At 60.0% G+C, this 16750-nt stretch overlaps 3 protein-coding genes across 26 annotated transcripts in view; 2 read left to right on the top strand and 1 right to left on the bottom strand.

Annotated features, from left to right (window-relative positions):
• The window catches only part of CFL1 (cofilin 1), an 18761-nt gene extending 2011 nt beyond the window's left edge, over nt 1-16750 (bottom strand). Inside the window, exons 1-12 of one of the 8 annotated variants that reach the window (XR_003722472.2) lie at nt 15874-16750; nt 15442-15559; nt 15167-15215; nt 14354-14560; nt 13732-13854; nt 13325-13441; nt 13064-13183; nt 11722-11841; nt 11507-11633; nt 11073-11268; nt 10011-10282; nt 9642-9913 (exon numbers count right to left, since the gene is read on the bottom strand). Coding sequence is in view for 5 of the 8 variants with exons in the window: in XM_015113672.3 (XP_014969158.2) it covers nt 10121-10282; nt 11073-11268; nt 11507-11633; nt 11722-11841; nt 13064-13183; nt 13325-13441; nt 13732-13854; nt 14354-14560; nt 15167-15215; nt 15442-15559; nt 15874-16265 (1731 nt within the window). In the remaining 3 variants the exon portion in view is untranslated. 8 annotated transcript variants of the gene reach the window in all.
• On the top strand, nt 231-3646 carry LOC144334117 (uncharacterized). The gene is made up of 4 exons (XM_077962444.1): nt 231-381; nt 494-604; nt 2841-2956; nt 3397-3646. The coding sequence occupies exons 1-4, from the start codon at nt 346-348 to the stop codon at nt 3506-3508; spliced, it is 375 nt and encodes a 124-aa protein (XP_077818570.1). The 5' UTR covers nt 231-345; the 3' UTR covers nt 3509-3646.
• Nucleotides 3648-9640, top strand: MUS81 (MUS81 structure-specific endonuclease subunit). Of its 17 annotated transcripts, none has more exons than XM_015113669.3 (16): nt 3648-4059; nt 4144-4273; nt 4521-4606; nt 5175-5273; nt 5426-5494; nt 5659-5744; nt 6274-6414; nt 6619-6711; nt 6809-6930; nt 7013-7110; nt 7701-7817; nt 7920-8015; nt 8217-8345; nt 8420-8523; nt 9012-9095; nt 9187-9640. In XM_015113669.3, the coding sequence occupies exons 1-16, from the start codon at nt 3925-3927 to the stop codon at nt 9251-9253; spliced, it is 1656 nt and encodes a 551-aa protein (XP_014969155.3). In that variant the 5' UTR covers nt 3648-3924; the 3' UTR covers nt 9254-9640. The 17 variants fall into 17 exon arrangements, 14 of the variants coding, with proteins under 14 accessions (XP_014969155.3, XP_028689054.2, XP_077818508.1 ...); XM_028833221.2 differs by having other exon boundaries at nt 8967-9095; XM_077962382.1 differs by having other exon boundaries at nt 7010-7110.

The following is a 16750-nucleotide window of genomic DNA, read 5'->3' as shown; positions in this document are numbered from 1 at the left end:
CCTGCCCGACAACTCCCTTCTTCCGGGAATAGTGCTAGGCCCCAGAAGTCGCTGGTAAAAACATGCCAAACTCAAGTGCCCAGAAGCCTCGCGATCTTTAAATTCCTACTCTGCGTCGTGCTTGGCAGTACCCGAGCCAGGAGGGGGGGGCAATCCACGGTAAATCTGGTCCCCCGAACTCCCCGGAACTGCAGAGGAAGCCGGCCACGTGACTCGGTAGCTTCCGGAGTAGGCGGGGAAAGGAGATCGGCTAGGTCCGGCCCCCTCCCCAATAGAGAACGGCGTACCCGAAAAGCAGCAGCATCTCCAGGTCCCTAACCCTGTGGAATCACCTTAAAACAACGGATGTATCAGACCTATCTGCTGCAGGCAGGAGCCTGGGTACGCTACATAACCTTCGGTTTTCTCAGCCCTCGGGCCGTATACAGGGGGCGGGGTGGTTTCCGGGCGGTGCCCGACTGGGTCACTTCCCTAAACTCGGCTCCACCCTCAGGCCCATCCGGGAAGGCCTGGCTGGCCCAGGGCTTCGGCACCCGCGGCCGGGCCTGAGCGTGCGCGCACGCGCCGGCAGACAGCGCCGTTCCAGCCCTCGCCCAATGCACGGGTGAGAACGCAGCTCGTTAGATGTGCTCCCGAAGGCGCTGCGGTCTCTGCGATGCCCCCTCTAAGCCTTGCGGTGCAAGGCCCTAATCGCAGGCACCCACGCCCCAACCGGGACCCCGTCTTCCCAGCATCCCCCCTCGCCGCGCCAGCGCCCGCCCCTCCCGGGCGCAGGCATCCCTGCCACCTGCTCCCGAGACGGACCCGGCTGCCGAGGGAGGGTGACGCGCAGACAGGAACAGCCTTGGGTGGGGCGCGCGCGCCGAGATCTCTCGCGCGCTTTTCCCTCGCCGCCCCCGGGCCGGGTTTGGACGCCGCGTGCTGCAGTCGAGAGCGCGCCCCTAAGAAACGCACGACGCTGGTCGTTCCGCGAGGGGCGCGCCAGCGCGCGCCCCGGACCCCTCCCCCCACGGCCGGTTTCCGCGCGGGCGCACCAGCGGGTGGGGGAGGGGAGCCCAGGGGGCGCGCGAGCGACGTCCAGACCGGCCCTCCCCGGCGCCCACGGGCGCGCACGCGCATTCCGGCACCGCCCGCCCCTCCGTGCGAGACCCTCATCCCGCCCGGGGCGCTGGGGGAGGGGTTGCGGACATCGCTCCCCCGTCGCCTCCTGCGCGCAGGCGACCGACCCGCAGCCGCCTCCCTCGGGCGTCGTGGCTTGCCGCTCACCATGTTTCCGGAAACGAAAAGGAGCGGGCACCGAGAGCCGCAGTAGACAAGAGCGCTGCAGACGCTGCCGGGACCCGACTGAACGCGGCCTCTCCCGGCCCCTTCCGTTTAGTAGGAGCCGCACAATGAGGGGCGGGGCGGGCTTCCGGCGCTCCCTCCGCGGGCCGACGGGAAATGGAGTCCGCGGGCCCTGCGCCGCCGCCTCGCTCGCTCGCTGGGTAACGGAGTCTTCCCGCCGGCCAGCCCGGAGCTGCAGTGCATGCGGGGAAATGTAGGCCCGGGTTCCGGGCGGCACCGCACCGCGCAGCGCGAGCCCATTGGTCCAATTTCCCAGGAACCGCTCTGAACCCGGCGAGGTGGCGCTCAGTAAAATGACCCGAAAACGATCCCCGACTAAGCGGCTCTTTATCCCGCAGCAAAACGGCTTTCTTAAGACCCATCTGGTATTATCTGGATCCGTTGGCCTGAAATTCTTGAGTGAGGTTAGAGTTTTGCTTTTCTGAATCGAAGCAACTATTGATTAGCCTGGAATCCCGACCTAAAGCAAAGAAAATCACAAGTATGAAGGCGTCATCGGTCGGATAACACTAGTACTCCACATGTGCAAAGCCACTCGTCTCCTGAAAAAAAAGGCCATGTGCAACGTCAGTAAAATAAGAATAGGAGGAAAAGGCACAGGGGAAAGGTACAAGCAAATCTTTGAGAGCTTTGTTCTTGTTTAAAGATGTTTGGCAAAGTCATGAGGCGATAAAGGGTAAAGACGAGGCTTTGTGCATTCAATTCAAAGCTTCTTTATGTGCCTTTTACGTGCCACTGAGAAAAAATAGATATTAAGCCAGACTTGCACCCAGCTCTCGAGTTGATAGCCAGATACGTGGTTATTCTAACACCTGAAAAACTGAGACAGGATCTATGGTAGTATATTCCTTAAAAAAAAAAAACGAGCGGGGGACTCCGGGATGATTTTGTTGTCCTAGAACAGTGATCACAGCCTCACACTCTGCAGGAAGAGAAGACTGGGTCGCAAACAAGCCAGAGGCAAACCCAGAAAGGGAACTGGGGACTCTAATCCTATAAACGGAATTAAGGGTGTAAACGGAGAGCGATGCCAGGGAGTGGAGTACCTTGCAGAGCATGCCGGGGGTTGTAGTCGGGGACATTCCACTGCACCGCCCCCGCCTGGGCTCCCGGCGCTCCAGGTGGAGACAGCAGCTTGACCCCCGCCCCCCGCGAGCGGCCCTGCATGAAGACGCTAGCGCCCCCTTTTCCGAGCCTTAGAGTTTCCAAGAGCAACAGGGAGAGGGAGGGGGGCTTCGCAGTTACCCTGGAGACGCGCTCCCGCCCGCCCCCAGCCGCGGGATGCCCTAGATGTCCTTATTAGGACATGAGACTCGAGGGGGCGGGGTCAGCCCGACCGCCGGCTTCAGGCTCCTTATAAGGCCGCGGCGGGCAGGAGGCGGGAGCCGGAGCCCATTGGTCCAATTTAGCCCGGGTGGGGCTACTGCGCCGTGGGCTAGGCACAGTCCTGAGGGGCGGGCCTGGAGCTCCGGCGCCCACCTCTCCCTTCCTCACAGCCTGGAGACCTGCGTCTCACGACTTCCGGTATAGCAGCTAGATGCCGGGTGCTGCTTCGAACCCTGGCGGGTCGCCTGTGTCCAACTCAGTTATACGTGTCCTTGAGGCTTCTCAGGTTGAAACCCTTTGTAGGGTTTCCATCTTCAACCTCCCTGGGGGTCTCCCACTTCCGATTAGCCACAAAAATGACGAACTGTTCTCCCCTCTACCTGTGTCTGGGCTTCTTAACCCGCAGCCTGCTCCTCCGCCCCGGAACCCAACCACGTGCCCATCTCAGGCCTCCCCAACTGCCAGGGTGCCCAAGCACCTCTTACTTACAGTCCTCCTTCCTCTAGGCCTCTGACCCCCGACCTTCCGAGTCCTATTTTAGGCCTTCTCTGCACGTCCCCGACTTCCTTTCCACCATACACTCTTTGCCCTGTATCCCGGGGATGAGGATGACCATTTCCTCCAAGGATCCTGCAGCTCCTCCTGCCTTACCTTTGTGTCCTCATCCCCAGCACCCATTTCTGGGTGTCCTTCCCACCAATACGTTTGCACCCGTTTGTCTCCCAGCCCTCGCCTCTCCTGGACTCTTTTCAAGACCAGTCTCCATCTCCAGCCTCCTTCAAGCTTGAGGCTGAAACTGGCAATCTTAAGAGACTTAGAGTGGCCAAGTTCAGGTTAGTCCGTTAAGCGCCGCCCAACCAGTCCTCCCCGTCACAGGGGGCGCTGTCCGCCTTCCTCTCGCCTACACAAAAATGACCCCGCTCTCGAATCGGGTGACAGGAAGGAGTCGGTCCAAGCTCCGGGGGCTGGGATTGGGCGCGTCCCAAAGGCTAGCTGGAGTGGTGCCGAGGGGAAAGATCGTTTAAGAGACAGCGCCCCTCACCAACCACTTAGAGCAGCGCAGGGGCGGGAGGGCGGCAGGCTCTCCTCTCGTTAGTGCCCCGTGTGTTTGGGGCCCTGTGATCTCAGCGGTCCTGCCCTCGGCCTCCCTCTTCTCCCGCCCCGCCCCGGGCCAGGTGTTCGAATCCCTACTCCAGAACTGGCGGCGTCCCAGTCCCGCGGGCGTGGGGCGCCGGAGGACCCGCCCTCGGGTTCATGGCTGCCCCGGTCCGCCTGGGCCGGAAGCGCCCGCTGCCTGCCTGTCCCAATCCGCTCTTCGTTCGCTGGCTGACCGAGTGGCGGGACGAGGCGACCCGCAGCGGGCGCCGCACACGCTTCGTGTTTCAGAAGGTGGGTCCTGGCGTGGCCCGATGGGAAAAGCTGCTGGCCAGGTCGGGCCTGCCCTGACCAGGAACCCTACCCCTGCCCGGCCAGGCGCTGCGGTCCCTCCGACGGTACCCACTGCCGCTGCGCAGCGGGAAGGAAGCTAAGATCCTACAGCACTTCGGAGACGGGCTCTGCCGGATGCTGGACGAGCGGCTGCAGCGGCACCGAACATCGGGCGGTGAGCGTCTGGGAAAAGGGTCAGTGATCCCCTGCCTCCCCCCAGGTGCAGCTTCCGTACTCACCTGGAGGCCCTTAGCTTTAAGCTCCCCACTCCTGTCCAAGTTGCCGTTCGGTCTCGGGCTAGTGGCTGGCGCTCCCTGAGCCTCCCTCACCGGTTCACTTACCATCTGAGCAGGTTGCATCCCAGACCTTCGCAGCTGCCGGATTCCGTGGAGTGTGGAGTTGACTCTCTTCTGCTCCCGCAGGTGACCATGCCCCGGGCTCGCCATCTGGAGAGAACAGTCCAGCCCCTCAGGGGCGACCTGCGGAAGTCCAGGACTCTTCCATGCCAGTGAGGAAGGGGCAAGGGGAGCGGAAGGCAAAGTGGGAGTGCGGGAGTATGATTTTCTGGCTTGGGAGATTTGGCAAGCCTGAGTCCAAATCTCACCAGTGATTCCTGGCCTTGAGCAAATGACTTACCCTCTTTTTGACTTTTTGACTTACCCTCTTTTTGACCCTCTTTTTGACTTTTTGAATTAAATTCACATTTAATCTGTGAATAGGAATATTGGTAACAGCCAACGAGAGAATTCCATAATCAAGCTACTTAGAGAGCCCAGCTCAGTTAGTTACGGGGTCACTATTGAGTTTTTTATTGAGTTTTCCTGTCTAATCACACGTGTTCTGCAGCGCGTGGTAGAACTGAGGCCAGGCTGGGCAGACACCCCCACCCGCTGCCCGGAAACTGCCTGCTGTCTCATCGCACATTTGCAGTGGGTCATCCCATCACCTGGCCCGTTTTACAGATAAGGAAACTGAGAGATAACTGAGTGACTTACCCAGGGCCACAAAGCCTGCTGGGGACTTATTCGAAAATGACTGGCTGGCTTTCACGTTCATAGTTCCTCTGTACCTTTCAGGTTCCTGCCCAGTCCAAAGGAGGAGGCTCTGGCAACTACTGGCCAGCTCGGCACTCAGGAGCCCGAGTGATACTGCTGATGCTCTACCGAGAGCACCTGGTGAGCACTGGGTGGAACCATGGCAGTGGGGTGGGAAGTTCCCAGAGGTGCCTAGCCCTGGCAAGGCAGGCAAAGATTATCCCAGCCACCTGAGCGAGATGAGGAGGGTCCCTGGCACTGAGCCTACCCTGTCTCTTCTACCTTGGTTTCAGAATCCTAATGGCTACCACTTCTTAACCAAGGAGGAGCTGCTGCAGAGGTGTGCTCAGAAGGCCCCCAGGGTGAGCACAGGGATTGGGGAAGACAGGCCCAAGTGGCTCTGGAGCCCACCAAAGACTGCCTTTTCTTGCAGTGGGCCCGTGTGTGGCCCGTGGCTGGGGACACAGGGAACATGGACTTGTGGTGGTACCAGGTGCTCTCTGACGGTCTCTTTTCTGATCCACAGGTAGCCCCTGGGAGTGCTCGACCCTGGCCAGCCCTCCGCTCCCTCCTCCACAGGAACCTGGTCCTCAGGACACACCAGCCAGCCAGGTGGGGCCAACTGCAGGAGATACAGGAAAGCACACGTGAACTTCTTAGTGGGGCCTTAGAGTCACTCAACAACTCCCAGAGCTGATGCTGTTGAGGTTGGGGGCCTTTCCTCAGGAGCCCCCACTGTTGGAGTACCTGGAGGGTGTGAAACCGCAGGTGCGGGGGTGGGAGGGTGCCGTGGTTATTGGAGGAGTAGAAAGACTTTTCAGAGGAGATAGCGTTTGACACGTTTTAGGATTTGGCAGGTAGAGATTCAGGATAAGTATTTCGAGGAGGAGGAAACAGCATTAGTGAAGATAGGAGAAAGGAAATCGTCTGAGACACACTTCTTGCAGACCTGAGAATGGAGCTGAGCAGGTCCAAGGAACTGCTCTAAGAGCCAAGAAGACCAGGAGCAGCAGGAGACACTGGGGTCATTTGTGCAGGGCGCCAAGGGGGCGGTGAGGCCGGCCCAGCTAGGGGCAGGCAGGAGAGCCTGCCAGGAATGAGTGAAGAAGGGAGAGCTGTATTTTTCCCCTCTGCCTCCCAGGTACTCATTGACCCCAGAGGGCCTGGAGCTGGCCCAGAAGTTAGCCGAGTCAGAAGGCCTGAGCTTGCTGAATGTGGGCATCGGGCCTAAGGAGCCCCCTGGGGAGGAGGCAGCAGTGCCAGGAGCAGCTTCAGCAGAGCTGTGAGAAGGAGGGCGGAGGAGGGGGGAAAACAGGGAGGTGGGGATGGGAAATGAGGCCAAAACCCCACCTCTATCCATCACCTGTAGCTGAGCTGTGGCTGCCTCCCTACTGTAGGTGGGTGGTGGGTGTCGGGTGGCATGGGTGTGGGGCAACTGCCCTAGCACAAGGGGTTCTGGCCTCACATACCGATACCCCCCACTTAGTGCCAGTGAAGCAGGGGTCCAGCAGCCACCACTGGAGCTGAGGCCTGGAGAGTACAGGGTGCTGTTGTGTGTGGACATTGGCGAGACCCGGGGGTGAGTGAGGTGGGGAGAAATGAGGTAGATGATCGGAGGAGGCTGGGGGGTAGGCACTGCCCTGCCCTGATCTAGGATTCCTTCCTTGCCACTCCAGGGGCGGGCACAGGCCGGAGCTGCTCCGAGAGCTACAGCGGCTGCACGTGACCCACACAGTGCGCAAGCTGCACGTTGGGGATTTTGTATGGGTGGCGCAGGAAACCAATCCTAGAGACCCAGGTGAAGGGCCGTGGGCAGGCTGGCGCCAGGGGCAGGGCCTGGTGGGTGGGGGATCACAAGCTAACGGCTGGCTTGTCAGCAGCGAGCCCTGGGGAGTTGGTACTGGACCACATTGTAGAGCGCAAGCGGCTGGATGACCTTTGCAGCAGCATCATTGACGGCCGCTTCCGGGAGCAGAAGGTAATTTTGCTGGCTTTGCCAGGCTTCCCTGACTGCTCTGAGGCCCCCCTTTTCAGCCCAGAGCAATCCAGGGGCACTTCTGGCAGCCTCCTTGAGGCAGAGCCCTTTGGAATCCAGCCACATCCACCATGTGGTTGCTCCAGAATCAGACCCCCACAGGCCTGTCCAGGCACACAGTAGGAAGCTAGGTACCTGCATTTTTGGGCTGAGCTCAGGAGCATATTAAAGACCTCTTGGGTACCGAGCCCCTGCAGTCTTGGATAAACAAGGCTTAAACCTCCAGAATTGGAAATACAGAGGCCGTACCTTGGTACTTGCTGCTGGGTGGACCCCCTAGTCACAGAGGCCATGTACCGGCCCAGGGGAGGCTTGAAGGATGTTGAGAGATGGAGGAAGGGCTTTCTAGACAAGAGTGTCAGCATGAACAAAGCTGTGGAGGCCCTTCTGAGGCAGGTGGAGAGGCTAGGGAGGATGCAGAGGCTAACTGGTGGGAACAGGGTCGTAGCACCATTTTGAGTGTGACATCATGGACGCCCAGGCATGTGGTCATCCAGCCTGACCCTCCCTGCCCACTCTGTCCACTTCCCCAGTTCCGCCTGAAGCGCTGTGGCCTGGAGCGCCGGGTATACCTGGTGGAAGAGCATGGCTCGGTCCACAATCTCAGCCTTCCTGAGAGTACGCTGCTGCAGGCTGTCACTAACACTCAGGTGAGCAGGGAGGGCAGGGCCAGGCAGGCAGGGGCCGCTGTGGTCCATGGTTCATGGTCTGGGCCAGGAACCACCTTCCCTCTCTTGGGTCCTCTTCCCCAGGTCATTGATGGCTTTTTTGTGAAGCGCACAGCAGACATTAAGGAGTCAGCTGCCTATCTGGCCCTCTTGACGCGGGGCTTACAGAGACTCTACCAGGTGAGCAGAGGCCCCTGTCCCAGTGTCGGGACACAGCCCACAAGGAATTCACCTTGCCTGGGCCCTGTGCATCCCCAAAAGAAGCAAGGTAGGTGAGATCCCCATTTCTCAGGCTGGCCCCCCGAGGCTGAGGACTGGGCAGGGGCTGGCTGGAGTTGTCCCTTTGAGCTCCAGCCTGGCCTCAGTCCCTTCTTCCCTCAGGGCCACACCCTACGCAGCCGCCCCTGGGGAACCCCTGGGAACCCTGAATCAGGGGCCATGCCCTCTCCAAACCCTCTCTGCTCACTCCTCACCTTCAGTGACTTCAACGCAGGAGCCATCAAAAATAAGGTACCGTCTCTGCCCAGCTTCTCGGACGTGGCCTGGCCCAGACCCCCACTGATCCAGCCCTTCCCCAAACCCAGGCCCAGTCAGTGCGAGAAGTGTTTGCCCGGCAGCTAATGCAGGTGCGCGGAGTGAGTGGGGAGAAAGCAGCAGCCCTGGTGGATCGATACAGCACCCCTGCCAGGTAGGCCCTAGAGGGCCCTTAGGTGTCCTCAGCCCCTGCTCTCCGTGCATGGAATTCACCTTAATCCATGCTTTGTGGAGGGAGCTTGGCCTTGTGTGGGCTGTGCAGACCAGAGATGGACAGATCCCAGGGTGCTCATGGAGGTCAAGCGGGGAGGAAGCCAGCAGACCCACACAGTGTCCCAGGCATTGGAGGCCACAGGAGGGAGGGAAATGTCCCACGTGGTGGCGAAGAGGCTTCTTGGAGAAGGGGGCTGGGCCATTAAGGGGAGTGAGGGTGATGGTTTGGAGCCTTTGCTGGTTTTGCCCCAGGGTTCCCACAGGGAGGGAGGACAGCCAGGCTGGCCTGGGGCCTTGAGTGCCAGGCTCAGGAAGTGGGGCAGTGTCCCAACTCTTCTATCCCATGCTGACCCCTCTGCCTGGCCCCTCATGGTGCTGGCCCAGAGTGGGCCACCGTCAGCCTCAGAAACTCAAGCCCCTGTCCCCCAGCCTCCTGGCCGCCTATGATGCCTGTGCCACCCCCAAGGAACAAGAGACACTGCTAAGCACCATCAAGTGTGGGCGTCTACAGAGGTGAGGGCAAGAGACGGAACCTGGAGGGAGTGGTGGGGACTGGGGCTGCCCTAGGCCCAGGGCGTGACCCTCGCTGCTTCTCTTCCTGCAGGAATCTGGGGCCTGCTCTGAGCAGGACCTTATCCCAGCTCTACTGCAGCTACAGCCCCCTGACCTGAGCTTATGCTGTGAAACAGCCCCCAGCCCCCATCTGTACCCCCACGCAGGCTAGCCAGCCTTTTAACAACATCTTTTGTGGTAAAATTAGAATCTAAGTGTTTGCAGCCATATGTGTTATGTAGAAGATGCCTGGCCCTGGGGACCTTGTGAAATACGCAGGAACCAGGGATACCGTCTGGACCAGTGGTTTTTAAACAAAGCTGCTTAGGACCTGGGATTGCCTGGTCAGGGAGATGGAGTCAGTGGGGCACTGCAGCTTTGAATCGATTTTATGTCATCAGTTGGTCCTCATCAAATAAAACTTCCTTAGGAGTGCAGAGGGCTCATTGGGAAAATAAAAATAATAAAAATAAATAAAACTTCCTAAAAGAAAAGCTTGAAAACCACTAACAGTCCAGTTGCCTCTTTTTATAGAAAAACAGGCCCAGGGAACTACTAGGGCTTATCCAAATGTACAGTTTGAGGCAGAGTTAGGACTGGAACCCAGGGCCTCCTGGCGCTCTCCGGAGTAGAGTTTCTTAGGACCCCTGCAAGCCAGCCAAGTCCACATCTCTGGGCCAGGGCCTGGAGTCCGCCCTCCTCGTTACCTCCTCTCCTCTCGGGGTGGCTGAAGCTCGTGGTACAGAGCTCCCAGCTCCTGTCAATGGGGCCCCCTGGGCCTGAGCATATAGAGACCCCCATTTAGGTGAACTTGGCCTGCCCCTCCAAGTCCCACCCTGCCCCAGCCTGAGGCTTGCTGCAGTGTGACCCGCCCACCTCAGCCACCAGGACTCCTTCTTTCTCCCTTTATTGCCTTTCTCGTTCTACCCTTCGTAACAGGCTCCTCAGCTAGGGTAGCTGCAGGGAGGGTGGCTCCCTCCTGCTCCTCAGAAGGTGTAGGCCCCCACAAAGACGGTGAGCCTCAGTACAGAGCTGGCCCGGTAGCTCATGAGGGAATTCATGGTGACCATCTCCAGGTCCAGCACGTACTCCCGGGGGCCTGTCACCGGCCGGGCGAGGACCAGCATGGCGCTGACGTTGTTGATTTGCTGCAGGGCAGTGGGTGGAGGGATATATGTTGTGTCAGCCTGTGTGCTAGGCCCCTGCCCCAGCGTCACCTCCCTGCCCCGTGGCTGTGAGGTGGAGGGACAGCCCTGGCCAGGCTGCGACCCCAGACTCTCATCCAGCTTTTTGACACCCTCAACATCTCTCCTCCCCAACCCAGGCTCCTGCCTTCAGAAATCTCCTGCTGGGGCTCTTCCCACCCTTTCCAGCTCATTCTGTCTGACCCAGGCTAACTGATGATTCAAGGTCACCATGTGGCTCTTGGGAGTGGTGGGACCTTTGGTGACCCAAAGTCAGCAGACTCCCTTCAGAGCATTCAGTTTCAAAATGAAAGAGAAGCGCTGGTTCTAGACAAACCCCTTCTCCTGGTGAGACCCATGCATGCCGCTGCCACTCACCGTGAGCAGCTCACTGTGAGCCACCCCTGGCCCCCTCCCACCTAACACATCCACCAGCAAGGAGTGGACTTTCTGACTCCAGGCCCCTGCACACGCCATTCCCTTGGTTTGTGGGTGAAATTGAGATCAGATATGGAAAACTAGTACCAGGACTCAAACTCCCGTGTCCGAGTGCTTCGTTAGAATTGCATTTAACCATCTGCCCTTTGCACCATGGGAATTTAGAATATCCCTGTTGTCCTACAGAAATCCCGCCTCCCGGGGGCGGGGCTTTGGGGAGGGGAGGGGCATAGCAGCCTGGCCGAGTTCCCCCTTAAGGCGTCCTGGAGTTCAGTTTTAGATTGTGCATGTCAGTTGAGGGTTGCAGAAACCTTACCCTAATGTAGAAGTCCCCCTGCGAGTTTCCGGCACGGATCTGAAAGGCATTGTAGGCACCGGGGTAGACAGATGTCGCCTGGATCTGGAACACGTCAGCGGGCACGCTCCGCTCCGAGGTGATGGTCATGTACCGGTGCACAATGGATGAAGGCTGCTCTCGACACAGAGGGTTGGAGGCTGGGCAGAGGCAGCGGCTAGAGACCCCGAGGTGGGGGACATGAATGAGCTCCTTGCCTGTCCCCCCAATTTCTCCTACCCTACAAAGGAAGGGAATTCCAAAAGGACCCTCCCACCCCTGTGACTGGTTGTCATGAAGGACTATGGTTCCCATCAGCCCTCAGGGGCACTCACTTGTCCGAATAGATGCCAGTCAGCCCCAAAGCCCCCTGGGAGACGTAGTTTCTCTTGGGGCCTGGCATCAAATTGACTCACTTGTCAGAGACCTGGACGTAGGGCTCCACACAGCGGTTGGTGTCCACACAGCGGTAGCCCCCATGGAAGTTGACACAGGTTTGGGCCTCAGAGCACTGGTGCGCACCAGACTCACACTCGTCAATGTCTGTGCCAGGGGAGAGGGGCTAGAATCGGGGGCGTCAGGCTGCCAGCTCCTGACACCATCCTGCCCATCCCACCCAGGCAACCTGTACCTTGGCAGAGGCGTGTGGCCAGCAGCTGGTACCCCTGTGGGCAGTGGCAGGAGAAACGGCCTGGCTCGTTGATGCAGCGGTACTGGCAGAGGTAGCTGGAGTAGCTACACTCATCAATATCTGAGGAAGCATGGGGATGGGGACCCCGGGTCAAGGGCAGTCTTCACCATTCAGTCCCACAAACATTTCCTAAGAAGGCCCAGCCCCGTGTTAGGCTGAATGTAGGAAGACAGGGGGATGAGACAAGCCACAAGCTCAGCCGGGAGATGGAGGGTTCAAACAAAGTTCTGCCCAGGCTGCCCCAGCTCAGACTTCTCTCTGCCCAGAACTGGAGGAAACACTGAATAAAGTTAGTGGGAATCTAGAGGCTTGGGTGTGAATCCCACCAGCTGATTTAGGGGAATCTTATTTTCCCAATCAGTAAAATGAGTGTCTTAGACTAGATGAGTCTCGTGGGTCTGCCCTGTGCTGTAACCTGCCCAATTCCTGCAACCCACAGTCAGCCCGAGCACCCAGCGGTCACCTCCAGCTAACTGAGCTTCACAGGCAGACCATTTCCCTTCTCTTGTTCCACTCATGCTGCCGGGTAGCAGTGAGGCCTCATCCCGCAGCAAAGCATAACATAGAGGGTATGTGCCAGTTGACAGGGTGTGAGAAGTCTAGGATCGAGCCCTGGCCCCATCTCATCCTGGCTGTATGAACTCGGGCAGGTCACTTAACCTCTTTTAGCTGAATAATGAAAGTCACCATTTACCCAGGACTTTGTGCTTATTTTAATGTAATCCTCTCAACAAACCTGGAGGGAGATCTGAATGTCCTCATTTTGTAGAGGAAGGAGAAAATCATACCTCCTAGGATTCTTGAGAGGAAGAAGGCCAAGTGTGTCAGGGAACACACTACGAGGGCAGGTTCTCATTAAGTGGCAGTCAATTCACTTTAAAGCACTGCAGCTTGAGACGGGCTGGAGCCCATCTATCACACTCTCACCTAATCCTCAACACAACCCACTATAGAAGCAGAAACAGGCTCAGAGAGAAGCGACTTGTCCTAGTGCAAAATTCAAATGCAGGTAAATGCAGGTGAGCCTGACACGTGGGACAAGTGGCACCCACATCCTCAGTCTCCCCAGTAGGCTTCAGTAGGGACCTAGCTGCCTCTTCTTGTGCCTTCCCCACTGGTCTGGGAGTGCTCCACAGCCAGCCTGAGTGGAGTACCAGGAGGCAGCTGGGTGCACAGTGACGGGACGCGGAGGCCTCAAATGGAGAACTGTGTGGCAGGAGGCACGGCATAGGTAGGGCCTGGGGGCTCATGGAGGAGTACGCAGCAGGGGTGGAGCTCTCACCACTGCAGGAGAAGCCATCCCGGTGCAGCTCATAGCCCTGGTGGCAGCGACACAGGAAAGTCCCATAGGAGTTGAAGCAGCGCTGCTCGCATGGGGCCCCCATATCACACTCGTTCACATCTGGGGGTGCCAGGTAAAACAGGGATGAAAGCAGAGGAGCAGCCCAGAGCCTCCACTCTACCTGGGCTGGTCAGGAAGGGAGCGCCCCCACCTCACACCTCCCTGCCCAGGACCCAGGAGCCTGGCCCGGCCCAGCCTCACCCACACAGGAGCGGTTGTTAGGCCCCAGCTGGAAGCCCGGCTCGCACTGGCAACGGAAGGAGCCAGGCAGGTTCACGCAGCGATGCTGGCAGTAGCGGTAGCGGCACTCGTCTATGTCTGGGATAGAGGCAGAAGAAGGAGGGCGGAGGGCAGAGGGCAGGTGGGCTCGAGCCAGGTGGGACTCAAGGCTTAACCACCCATAATCCTGCCTGTGTCCAGGGAGCTGAATTGGGCAGGGTCAGCCAGGACACCTCCCAAATACACCCCCATACAGTCCTCTGTGTCTGATGACAGGAGGGTGAGGTGGCAGGGGCTGAGGGTGAAGCGTGGGTTGAATGGGGGTCAGGTGCTAGAGCAAGGGCCAGACCAGGGTCACAGAGCCTAGAGAAGCTGCTCCCTGGACTCACCCACACACTCGGGCCCGATCTTGCGGTAACCATCAGGACAGGTGCACTGATAGGAGCCAGGCAAGTTATGGCAGTCCTGGCTGGGGCGACAGTCGTGCAGGGCCTGGGCACACTCGTCCACATCTGTGAGAGACACCACTCAGCCCCCGCCTGGGATCCCGCACACCACCCAACATAACACATAGATCTAACACTTCAATTCAGTTCTCTCAACAGCACACGTAAGAGTTCACCAGCCTGGAGCCAACAGGAAAGGCACCCCTAACCTCTAAAACCGCATGTTGGGGGTTCCATAGGAAATAAGGTCCTGTCCACACCCCCAGAAGCACTGATTCCTGGACTGTCCTTCCTCCAAGGCCTGTGGCTCCCAGGGGACAGACACTGGAAGGCAGAGTTCCTGCAGTGTCTCTGCAGCAACCAAGGGGAGGGGGCCGGAGCTGGCTGGAGCAGTGGCACACAAGCTGGGGCCACCTGTGGCAGGTCGCAAACAACATGAGTGTCTGGATGAGGGTGTGGACGTCACCAGCGGCCCTTTTGAGCCGGGAAGGAACATGAGGTCTTTTAAGTTTAAGATGCTTGGTGAGAGGACTGGAAGCCAGGCACCAGAGCAGTCCCCACTCACCCACACAGCTCTCCTGATCGTCGGGCTCATAGCCTGGTGGGCAGGGGTTGGGGTGTTGAGCAGGAGGCACTGGTGGCGGGGGTCCCTCGCCATGTAGGTCGTTGATGACGGCAGCGGAGCGGGGCAGGCACAAGTAGCCCCCGTAGTGGTTGATGCACTTCATTTCTCCCTTGCAGGCCTCAGGGATGGTCAGACACTCGTTGACATCTGCAGAGAGGGGCCTGCTGGGCACAGCCAGTCTCCTGGGCTGGCCCTGGAGGGAGCGGAGGCAGGAGCCCAGCTCGGCCTTCTCCAAGATGTGTGGCCCCAGCAAAGCCTTCCCACTCTGCTCAACAAGCTAAGTCTGCCTGCCCGGGACCCCTTCCCAGGGTTGGTCAAGGCTGGAGGTGGGGCAGCTGTTCCCACTGTTGCCCTCATTCTTGGCCTGCAAGTGGGTCTCTATCCCTCCCCACAGCCCTAGCCCTAGCTCAGCCCAAGAGTGGGGGCCTCCCTACCCACCCCTGGGGACACTACCCTCCCAGGTTGTGATGAGACAAAGAGCTGGGACAGGAGAGTGGTTCAGAGAAGGCGTACAGGATCCAGCTCTTCTGAGGGGTAGGGGCAAGGTTTCCTGGGTTTCTGGGAGAGGGCGAGGCCACCCCTAGCTGAACTGGCCTCCAGAGAACCAGGGCTGGCCTCGGTGTAGCAGAGCTGGGCAGAGGACGAGCTGCTGGGCTCCCATGGCAGCTCTCGGATGTGGGGCTGTCCCTTGGAAAGCAGCTATCAATCCCCTTCTGGGTTCCTGGGGGTGTTTGGTCCCCCAGGCACACACACCCCGGCAGTGCTGGCTGTCTGGGTCCCACTCATAGCCATCTGTGCATTCCTGGAAGGGAACCAGAAGTGGCCAGTGGTCACCCAAAGATCTCCTCCAACTGACCAGGCCAACACTAGGGCCTGAGCCTGGCCACCCTCCGGCCTGCTCCAAACAATGGCCCCCAGCCCTCCCCCAGCCAGGAGAAGGAGACTTCCCCGGCAGCAGCCACCCCGGGGTCCCGGTCTCTTCCTCCCTACCCTCCCCATCCCAGGCCAGCGGCCCTCACTGTCCCCACCGTGTAGCTGTCGGGCTCTTCGGAATCCTGAGGAGAAGCTGATCCCAAGAGCAACAGCAGCAGCGCCCAGAGCAGTAGAGACCCGGGTAGGCAGGAGGCACAGGGGAGCATCCTGGGGCTGTGAGATGGTGGACACCGGTCAAGGGCCTCTGCCGCGGCACCCCGCTCCCTGTGCCGGGAGTCCGAGCCCAGCCCCCGCCACTGCCCGCTCAGGAACGTGCTTGGGTCTCGGGGCCTCCCAGGGCTGGGGGCCGACTCCTCACAGGCCCAGGTCCCAGGCCCCGGGTCCCAGGCCCACCCGCCCCGGCCACCCCGCCCCGCGCCCCTGCGGCGAAGGCCGAGGAGCGCGGGCCTCTGTGGGCGCTACGCTGCCGCAGATTCGGCCGAGACTCCGGCCCGCGCTCTCCCCCACGGACGGTCACAGCCACTCACTTGGGCCCGCGACGCCCCGGCCTGCGGCTCTGGCGGCTCGGCTGGCTCCGGCAATGCCTGCGGGCAGACGGACGGGCGGACGGCACAGCTCCCTGGACGCGCGGCCCCAGGAAGCGCCCCCCGCCCGCCAGCCCGCCGCGACGCGGCCCACCCCGGCGCCTCCGCCCGCCCTTCGGCGGATTCCTGAGCCCGCGCCAGGGGGAGGGACCCCGACCCCCCGCTTCTCCGCCCCCGGCCAGCCACAGGCCCCCACCCGGTCCCCCGCGGCGCCGCCCGGAGCCGCCTCCCGACGCCGGTCCAGGGTCCCCCAGCGCTCGATCCTGGGGCCCTGACCTTGATACCAGGCCCCCAGACTCACCCGGGGGCCCCCAGACGCTCACCAAAAATGTCATCCTGCTCGCCTAGATCCTACCTAATCTGCGCCCCCAGAATTTCATCCTGTGCACCCACACCGTAATCCTGGAACCCCTAGATTCTCATTCTGCGCCTCCCGAGATCGTCCTGGGTACCCAGAGCCCACCTCACCCAGTCCTCCAGACCCTCAATCTGCTCCCTTCAAAATTTTATTCTCTGCCCCAGACCGTCATTCTAAAACATCCTAAAACTTCATCCAGGGTCCCCAGACCCTCGCCCAGGAATGAGAGGCTCCCAGGTGCAGAACTGTCCTTCTCGCTCCCTCCTGCCCTCCACCCCCAGGACCGTCTTCAGCCAGGTGGTCTTCACTGCACACGGCGTCACCCACACCCTCCATCCACAAAGCTACAAGTTTGGGGGCGAGGGCGGCAGTTCCCTTTTGGCACAAAATGAATGGAAGCCCCTGAGAAGGAGGGCAGGGCTGATGTCGGACGTGCAGGATGCCAGGGTCGGGTGCCAACGC

Source organism: Macaca mulatta, chromosome 14 (assembly GCF_049350105.2).
Source record: "Macaca mulatta isolate MMU2019108-1 chromosome 14, T2T-MMU8v2.0, whole genome shotgun sequence".
Taxonomy (NCBI): Eukaryota; Metazoa; Chordata; class Mammalia; order Primates; family Cercopithecidae; genus Macaca; species Macaca mulatta.
This window is presented reverse-complemented; position numbering and strand designations above follow the sequence as displayed.